This window comes from Apaloderma vittatum, unplaced genomic scaffold (assembly GCF_000703405.1).
Source record: "Apaloderma vittatum isolate BGI_N311 unplaced genomic scaffold, ASM70340v1 scaffold4068, whole genome shotgun sequence".
In the NCBI taxonomy this organism is placed as follows: domain Eukaryota; kingdom Metazoa; phylum Chordata; class Aves; order Trogoniformes; family Trogonidae; genus Apaloderma; species Apaloderma vittatum.
In genome coordinates, this window is record NW_009728856.1 from 9,632 (window position 1) to 20,109 (window position 10,478).

Below are 10,478 nucleotides of genomic sequence, written 5' to 3' on the forward strand. Positions count from 1 at the left end.
TGACCCAGTAAGTGTCTTGGACTGGGCTTTCCTGCTCCTCGAACACTGTGCTTCTCACCTAGGTGAGCGGAGTGGTCACTGAATGAAGAGACTGCTCTTTTGAGTTTCAAATAATATCACAATTTTCCAGAACTGACTCATTTACTTCTCATCAGATGAATTCCGGAAAACCTGCATTAACAGGAACAACTCAGTGGCAGCTGTATTCAGGTGGACTCTGTTCTATCACTGCTTTTTTCCAAAATATTAATAATTCATCTGCCCTAAGTAAGGCCTCTGCATTCATTTTTCATTGAGCATTTATTGACTGAGACTCCCCATCAGCTCCAAACTCAGGCTTCAACTCACAAGATGAAGAGCTTGTAACAGCTTATGTACGAGCAGCAGCATATTGCTGCTAAACCGTGGAAACGTGCCTGAAAGCTGCACTAAGAAAAGACTTTTTTCAAAGCAGTCACCTCGCTTCTGTGGTTTGAAATCTAGACAGAACCACCAAGCCAAGAGGCAAGAACAAGTCTAGTCAGGAGAAATGCCAGAATAAAGGAAGAAATGCTGAAATCCAAAAAGCGATAATGAACTACTGTTTCCTGTCCACGTGAAGTGATCTGTCAGTAACTACTGCCTAAGAAACTACGATGTGCTTCAACTGACATGTACGTTCAAGGTATTTCAGTACTACACAGGGTAACTGTCCTGATGTTTCTGTGATGCATGTACAAAGGAGTTACACGCTTGTGCCCTTCAGACACAGCAGACGCACTCTCTCTGCCTGCCTGTTGGTGTTTTGTTAGCTGGAATATGAGTTACCTTGCACTTCTACCACTGTAAAACACAATTAATTAACAATATTGGCACAACTGCGGCAAAGATTTAACCTATTTAGATCAAACAGACCAGTATCATAGAAACCAGTATTAGATACGACATACCAGCCTCTAAGACACAAAATATAGAAAGCCATTTTCAACCCTTGATCATGATTAAATTACTTTTATTCCCACTTCAAATATACAACTTCGAAAAATTATGCATCATACATTCAAATATGAATTGCATTCTTCAAATATCCTATTGCTGGCCAGTAGAATACAATAATCTGTCAACACTGTTTATTTACAGCCATAGGAGAAAAATCTCCATAAATAAATATTTAAATCTGATAACTGCAGCTTTTCCTTAAAACACTTATATTTCAATTTCAGTAGCCCTCTCTCTCCCCAACACTGCTTCTTGTTCCTACAGGAGAAAACAAATTCCACAAAGATCCCAAAAAGGGAAAAAAAAGAAAAAGACTAAGTCAGTTGTTTTAGAAATAGCATTCAAGATACAAAAGTCAATTTAGCAGTGTCAGAAATAACCATTGAAGCCAATACTGCCACCCAAAAGCACTTTGAAGAAGCTCACTAACAATGCCACAAATCTTAATGGTTGTAAAGTAGTCATGTAAAAGCTTTAGAAAAATCAATGCAAATGGTATCATTAGTATGGCGATGCTGCTGCAGCTACTACTAGTAGTATGGCAAAGGAGGTCTAACCTACAGCCCCTTGGAAAAGCACCACTACTGAGAAATCTTTATGGCAGGGATGTGATGAATTTTAGAAGGACACACTGACTTCATGTAAGCCTGACGGTAAGAAACACCCGCCTGCCCCAGGGTACAACGCTGCTGGGCCTCGATGGAACTTACTGTGATTTACAGAACCCCAAAGATGCGACAGGCATTTTCCAGACCGTAACATTACTGCTCTGCAGAGCTTGAAGTCTTCACTAGCACACAAAACACAGCGGGGAAAGGATGAGAAGTCAAACAGCAACAGGTGATCTAGAGCATGTGTTAAATCAGTGAAGGGATGGATGGGCAGGAGGGAAGAACTAGGTGAAAAATCAGCTGTTGGGTTTCACACTGCGTGAAGTGTAGGGGGGGAAAAAAAAAAAAGGTAATTGCAAGTTAGCCCTAATTTAACTGAAGTCAACATCGTCACTTCTGCCTTAAAACTGGAGAGAAAAAAAACGGTTAGCACTGTATTAGAAAGCAAAGTTATTAACAGTTTGGTGTGATATCCTAACTTAACAGAGAAACAAAATCAACACGGGTATTTTAAAGTTGATAGTTTTTATTTACAGTTTTGTTGGCAAAAGGCGGGGGGAAGTTTAAAAGATTTTAAACAGAGGGCACCATAGTGTATTGTACGATGTATCAGTTCACAATCTTCAGTTCCCAGCTGATCAAATAAAGCTAATCACCACTTAGAGAAGCGTAATCTGCACCAGCTCCATTAGAGTGCACTGCCAGAAACAACTTCGGGCAGTTTCTAAATCAACACAAATAATAATGCAGTTCTGGCGCAGAATGTATACTTTGATTTTTATACTGTACCTGGTACCAAATTGCCCACTTAGACTTGCATACTGGCAAAGCAGTTAACACTCCTACTTTTAGTTGAAAGTTATAATCTCATTTTCTGCAAATTCAGCTGTCGGGTAGTTCTGATCTACTCTGAATATTTTACTGTGACTATAGTCAAGACTGGAGTAGATGAGAACGAAGGAAAATATTCCTGGTATAGGATGTGCCCATCAGAATCAGCTGAGTAACCATAAACATCCTGTTTAAGAATCCTATTTAAAAAGGAGAAAAAAAATAAGTCAGTTTTCACTTTGTCACCTATATTTAAATCCTCACTTGAGCTTTTAATTCATTCTTCTAAATCAAGAGTGTTTAGTTCTTCTTCTAGTTCATCCAAGTCCTCTCCAGTAAAAAGATTTTCATCAACTGGAACTGCATCAATTGCTCCATTTTCCAACTCTCCATCTCCGTCACTATCTTCTTCTAAATCATTTTGCTCACCGCTGTTTACATCACCACCAGAAGCTTCACTTAATTTATTATCTGAAAATAAAAATAATTCTTAGACATTTCAGTGTCACAAGTTTCTAAATCACTAATTCACAATCCTACTAAAGAAGCTTTAATGTTTTAAAACTACAAAGAAGGTACTTTATTTGAAATTTATGTAGACTTACACTGGTTTAATTGCATGTACCTGAGAAATATACAGGTTTGGATCAATTATTAAAACAGGTCGAAAAAAAATAGCTCGAACTCCCAACTCCTTCAACTCATACTTTCATAACTGGGTCAAACTTAATGAGCTCCTAATTAATGTTTGCACTTAAGACTCAGGGTCTTGAAACTCAGGGTATGCATTCCACAAGTGAACCAAGATCGAGATTTTGCTTTAAGAAATTAAAAGCTGACTTAAGCCAGCTAGAAAATATGAAGAAAAGCTTGGATTTTTGTTGATATTATTAATGCAATCACTTCCTAAATCTGGAGAAAAACAAACCAAACCCAACAACCCCTGCTAAAACAACCATCTTAAAGATTTATTTAAAGCAGCCATAAATACTACCTTTTATTTAAACTTGAATTTAAGAAAGTAAGCGTGTAGTTACTAAAGAAAAAGCTTGTGGTAAATGCTACATGGATCATTGCCAGTTATTTCACTCCACTGCCCTTTTTAAACAGAGAGTTATTTTTCAGCTGGTCAGTAATTCATTTTTATCTGCCTTTTGGGAAGCTCTTAACAATTGCATTGCGTATCAGTGATGTCCGAATCACAAACTTACCATCTTTTTCCATTAAACTGTATGTGCTGAATCGCTCGGGACTAGCCACAGTGATACCAGTCTCATCTACGGCCTTTGGGACATACAGGTTCAAGTCTACATCATTTATGCACACAGGATCTTCCATCTGAAAAATAAACCACGATGCTCTGCATGAACTACTTTCTACAGAAAGGCTAATTTATGCAAGATTCCTATTTTTCTTAAAACAAAAATCTTCCTTCTGACACCAAAACTTTGACACTCTGTAGCAGTGTTAATATAAGAACCAAGCTTATTAACTGGATTGTAAGAGCTCTGAAATTTCAAGTTTTCAAACTTGAATGTAACCTAAAGTGTTAATTCGAGTTCAATATTGCTCTTTACCTCATCATCTTCTCCTGCTCCTTGAACGTAATGGGTGTCATCTGCTTCTTCATCATCTGCATCAACCAACTCTGGCCGGAACTCAAAGACTTCACGTCCACTAATCTATTCACACAAAAAGAAATCAGTTTATCAGTTCACAGGATTTATACAGCTGTTAAAAAATAAAAAAATAAAATTAAAGCAATTCCAGGCCAGCTACTTTATTACAAGAATTTATTTTCTTTTTATATTAAGAATTGGACTGTAGAACATACCACCAATGCTTTGCCAGCTTTAAAATCTGCTTTCCTCCTCTCCATATCTTGCTCAGCCTTATCGATTTTTTCTTGTCTTTTTCTTCTCTTCCATGCAATAAAACACTCTAGAGTAATTTTGGTAACATTTGGTCCTAAGGCAGCACGCTGTCAAGCAAAGACACTGATTAATGCTAGGAATTGTTTCCAAAGGTTACAACAAATTAGAGATTTAATTCCTCTTTTCCAGAAACTAATAGAAAACATTTCTAATTCCTTCTTCGCTCTCACCACTGCTAAACATACACTATCAGCTTAAAGTTTGATTCAGCGCATGGTTTTCCAGTTAGTGAGATAAACTGACGTGAAAGTCGACATGAAAAGTAACAGCCCAGGTTCTCCACCGCAAGGCGATGGGGATGGAGCTATTAAGAGCAGCAACGCGGCGCCTGCAGAAGGCCCCGCTCTCTCGGTGCTGGTTCCTCATTACAGCGACACGAGCGCTGAGGAGGCAGGGAGCTGGGGATGAGAAAGGCCCATCAAAGCAGTCGTAATCGATAAAAGAAAAATAGCAGTAAGAAATAGAAGCCTCCTAGAAAAGGATTAGCAACGCCTGCACTAAGCGTACAGCTTATTCACTAGGGAATAATTTCTAAACAAAAGCATGATTCACACACTGTGTCCTTCCCCCTAGCTCATACAGCTATAAAAACTTTTTCTACTCGTTAATTATTTATTAAGGAGCTATTTCTAACTGTCTCTGCAGAGAAATGAAAACAAATACCACCAAAAGGTACCTGTCTGACAACTTTACCTCTTTCTCTATTAGATCTTCTAAAGAAATTTCATCTTGCTTCTCCTCCTTCTTTTTGTCTTTTTTTAATACAAAACCTGGAGGGAGAGCATGACGATACATGCAGTTGTCTCCTCCGCCTGGACAGACCCAAAACCATCCGTATTTGTTGTTTTCAATAGCATCAAGGAAATATTTGCAGACCTGTATATAAAAAAAAAAAAAAAAAAAAAAAGGTTGTTAGCACTGCATTCTCTTTTCAGCCCCAGCAGTTCACCCTACGTGTACAGTAATTCAAAGCCAGTTGTGCTCAAAACATAACATACATATGAAACGTGTTATTACTAAAAGTGCAACTAATTACATAAAATTCACGTAGTCGACAGAGCTTTACCCTTAATATAAACCAAATTTACAAAGACAGGACAACTCAAAAGAGTGGCAGCTGCGTACCACCGTAAACCCAGCAGCACACGTAAGAGCGCGCTGCCAGCCTCTCTCTTCCTGCTCACCAACATCCGTGTAGCTTTTATCACAATAAATCCAACCTGCTCGAGATGTGAAACCTTCCAGCTCGTGGCCCTGAGGTAAAGATGCCATTCTGGAACTTCCAACAAGCAATTCACTGTTCACACTCAGCCACGCCAAAGTTTAACTCTTGCAAATTTATCAATACCACATTTAATTATTTGGTATTGAAAGCAAGGTGAAGAATGAAAAAGCAATTAAGGTATTACCCCATTTAGTGCACAAACTAAGGAATATTCTTGCAGTTAGAGGACAGGATCTACAAATGACTCAATTAGTAAATTTAGCTTACAGGAGAAAACTTAAACTTGTATGCTCAAGTCAATGGCAGTCGCTGGAATGAGATAACAGACCAAACTAATCACAATACCTGAATCTTCTAGCATATTAATTAGTTATTAGATATTACTGATTCCTTTAGCATTTCTATTCTGAAAGCACTTTATCTACTATTGATTTGTATTTTACATAGGAAAATATCTTATGATGAATGAAACAGCTCTGGAGTGGGGGTTTTTGTGTTTGTTTTTTTTTTAATACATTATTAGAAATACTACCAGCCTAACTGTATACTCAGAACATCGTTACAATATTCCATTCAAAATCCTTATGTAACAACAAACATACCTAATACAGTCTACATATCTAATACAACTCTCCAGTTTATTCTCTCTACTACAGCTCAATTAACAAAAAAGAAAAGACATACTATTTGAGTTTTGGGTTTTTTCTTTTCGGCCTCACCATGCTTCTTGTTCACCACTTCTTCCAACTTCTTCTCATCCCAGTTATCCATCGTATCTGGAAAAAGACAACAGATGGTTTCACAAAAATTCCAAATACTAAACAAGACTGTCAAGTCTTAATATGCAGTTCCTACACTTTACATAGAAATGAAAACACATCTGATACTTTATTGATTATTGATTTAATTTGATACTGAAGGTATTACAGTTTACACAGAATGGAAAATAAATTCAGGCTTTTATTACAAAGTTTTCAAACTCTCCTATACTGTTCACAAGCTGATTTCCTCAAAAGCCTTTGAAACTTATATTTTGACATGCATAAATCGTGTTTCAGGTAAAGACTAAGAGATATGTCAGTCCATCTGTACATAACCGAGTGTAGACAAGGGAAAAGAAACAGAAGGTGACGGAATAAAAAAGAAGGTTGGAGGCTGATGTCCAGAAACACAGATAAGAACTTGAGGATCAAAAGAGGTAATACCAAATTTCCCGTGTCAAAGTTAAAAGGATGTTTCATCAGAAGAAGCAAGATCCCCAGTGGTGACAGTAGTAGTGAATCGATGGGATCCCATCACATTCATTTGGGATGACAGACGCTAAAATTCAAATCGGGACTCAGACATAATGCGTTGTGGAACACCAAAATAAATTCTTTTGACTAAAAAAATCTCCAACCCCTGCTAAGTAAAAGTAACATCCAGAGTACTAAGCCAACAGATTATTTGGGGAAAGAAAAAAGTCACAGAAAAAATTCCCAGGTATCCCAGATTCTAGAAGCGTACACTGGGCAAAAACACTCGTAATAGTTCTGGAAGGCAACTATGGTTGCTCATCACACCTCCTCCTTCCGCGCTTTTGTTGTACAGAACTTAGAAGAAACCAGCAACTGTAAGAAAGACCAACGGCTGAACAACTTGCTAGTTGTATGATGCGATAGGTCACACCACTGAATTTAAAACCCACCATATCCCGTATCACTGGGTCATACATCTGAGGTCTAAAGGAGCACACTTCTTGAAGCAAGTTTCACTGTTCACAGCTTTGAACAGGGTGGTATGGCTTGCCTTGGTCACTGACCAGGCTCTTCAGGATTACAACACAAGACTCCGTCTTAAAAATCCAGTTTCAGAATCAGAACAGTCGTTTTCTAGAAGTACGATACCTTTTTCAAGGTCTTCATCTCTTGCATCAATGTAGACACTTCGTTTTTCACACTTCCTTTCCAAAGACAAATCATGAGAAAACTTGCACTTGTCTCCTTTAGTGCATTGCCCTTGCTTGAAGAAAGCACAAACTACAGATTTGGGATCAGCACCTGAGTCAAGAAAGTTTTTATGTTTCAATATTATTTTTAAGCAAAAGCTTTATATCAAAAAGGCCTGAACACAGTATGTAGAGTCACACAATCTTTAGGATCTGTAGAGAATGAAAATACACTTTAATAGCAAAAATTTTTAAATGTCAGCTTCCTCACAAGTAAATATTTCATGTCCTGAATGCATCATAGTTACTTTGTACAGCACAATACTTGCATTAAGTATCAAAGCTGGCACGTGACTATTTAAAGAAATACGGAGAGCAGTGTGTCCGAGCAAATTATTCATTCATACAACGCAAACAAAATAACAGTGCAAATTCTTGCCTATACAATGAGCTGGTTTTGTCTAATACACAGTAAAGCATCTTCTAGATGCCAGCTACTCCCTAACAGATCAACACCACTCTGGAATAAATTATAATCATCTAACCTGCACTCACTCACACCACTTTCTTTCCTTAATAATAGAAATAAGATGACTGCTTATAGCCTCCCAAAACAAGCAACTGCTCTTAGAGTAGGAACTATTCAATGCAACTACAGTTTAAGTCAGTGTCATCCCACTGAAGGAATTATTTGACCATTAGGAGGCGAGAGAAGAAATTAAAGCAGTTAGAAACTTATTTATGAGACACAACTCAGCCAGAAATTCTTTACTTGTGATATTTATTAAATGCTCACGTAAGATTAAGCTTGAGTTTAAGCCGCTGATTTTACAGTTGGTGCAAGTCACCAGTGACCAGAGTATGTACATCAAAACCTGTTTAAAATCTAACTCAAAATCTAGTTTCTAAGCACCGAGTGGATTCCTAAGAGAACTTCAGATAATACAGCCCCCCTTGTTGGCAATCTCAGAGAGGCAACGTTTAATTAGGACAATATTAATCTTCAAAATAACTGCAAGCCAAGAGCTACTTTACTTGGAGAAAGCTGACCACAACAGCTTGCAAACAGAAAAGCAGCCCTCGCTCGCTGCAAACTACCTAGAGCTGCTTGTCAAAGTAGCTTTTGATATTCTAATACTCTAGTAGTGCCAGATGACTTCCTAGAAAAATGTCAAAATTGTGACCAAACCACAACTTCAACAGTTGGACATGATGATAATAGTTGGGCTTGATCTTAAAGACCTCTTCCAACCCAAATGATTCAGATTCTATGAACTACTTACTAAAATATTACCTAGCATTTTTAAAGGGTTATTTTACCTGGCTAGATGTATGAATAGAAGAATATGAATTAGTTACTCGTACCTTTGCTAATTTTCTGTGCAGCAACAACAGGCTTGAAGAGTTCATTTAATTCTTGTAATTCTTTTTTCTTATCTTCTTTTTTTAATTTCTTCTCACTTTCTGTTTGAGCAGCCTACGATGACCCCAAATTTGAAGTTGTTAATGTAACATTCGGATGACATCACTCACGTCAAATGAACCGCATGTTAATATAGCAAATCGTTCTATACTTGTTTAGAACGGCAGAGGGAAAGAACCTGCAGTTTCTGAATTTATTTTTTTTTTTCAGTATTCCTGCCCTTGTGTGAATGGCCAGTGCCATCTAGTGGTACTGACCTCTCAAACAGGAAGGATTTCAAAGGCACTTTGTCAGAGATGCTGGTAGGTACCGTGAGACGACACAGTCAGTGACTCCCACCTTTACAGGCCAGGAAGTCAAGGGAAAGATATTGAGACTAGGGAAGAAAAAGTTAGTTGCTCCTCTGTGGTAGTTTGGCAGTGGAATTACTCAGCAGTTCCTTTCAGATCTGTGCAAAAAGCCTCTCTTCCTTTAACTCCTACATGCTGCGTTCCTCGTTCTCTTCATGTACACCTGTAGCAATTCCAGGTAATCCGTCCATTGAGGTTGGGAACTGCTTTTAAAACACCATTTGTCTAAATTTATATTAATTCAACACGCTAGTGTTTCACTGATAAACAGCAGTTTTAAGACAAGAAGGTTTATTTTATAGGTACTAGAGGACAAGGACTGAAAACCAAGCTAACCTCAGAAAAGTTTGTGTATAAGGAAAAAAACCCTACTCTTTGCATTTCATCCATAGTTTTGTGGTTGTTCCTGCATGTTGCCTCTGTCAGGTCACACAATGGGGTACTTTGTTAGTAAAATATAGTGTAATATCAAAAAAAAAAAAAAAAAAAGGAGCTTTGTTCTTACAGTGAATTTGGCAAAAACATGCCAAATTGTTTTAAAAAGGAATTGAATACTTAGGTAAGTTTTCATACTGAAAGTTCACAAATCCTATTTTATATAACATACAGAGTCACACATGTCAACTATAAAAAGTAGTACCTGAAGAATGCTTTTGCTTCACCCTAGGGCTCCAAAAGCATGAAGATGAGGCTTGCCTTTTTTCAAAACAAACAAAACCCAAGAAAACCTTGACAGCATTTCCATTTGTATCTCGGGACACAAGAAAAATCGCTTTAAAATGTTCTTTATTTCAGAGACAAGCCTAACTGAAAACCCTTTTACAAAGTAAGAAAGGTACAATCAGGTTTAAAAAATTGCTTCCAAAATCCATTGGTCGATAGCTATGAGCATGTGAGAAGCAACTTATTTCAGGTTGGCTAATTTACACGTTGGTAGTCCTATACGTGCTACAGATTCAGGGATTTCACCCAGAAATTTCAGAACGTTTTTCAAGTGACATCAGGTAGTTTTCTCCACTGCACAGCATTAATGAATCCAATTGTTGTAATCAAATTTAAGTTTTAAGGAGCTAATGAATAACTAATTATCATTTTAATCAATCGCCATTTTAATTAAAATAGTTAATTGGCTTATATTAGCATAAGGAATATAAAAACCTTACTTATCCTAAGAAATAGTGTGTAGGCTTTGGCTCGAA

The 10,478-nt window shown here is 37.4% G+C and overlaps 1 protein-coding gene across 1 annotated transcript; it reads right to left on the reverse strand.

Annotated features, from left to right (window-relative positions):
* Positions 1–2,305: 2,305 nt before the first annotated feature.
* On the reverse strand, positions 2,306–8,983 carry ZC3H15 (zinc finger CCCH-type containing 15; the record flags this gene model as incomplete). The annotated part of the gene is made up of 8 exons (XM_009874212.1): positions 2,306–2,891; positions 3,632–3,758; positions 3,998–4,102; positions 4,255–4,401; positions 5,048–5,230; positions 6,264–6,355; positions 7,466–7,618; positions 8,872–8,983. Coding segments are annotated over 8 exons (1,113 nt in total), but the record flags the coding sequence as incomplete, so codon positions are not given.
* Between the last annotated feature and the right edge of the window lie 1,495 nt (positions 8,984–10,478).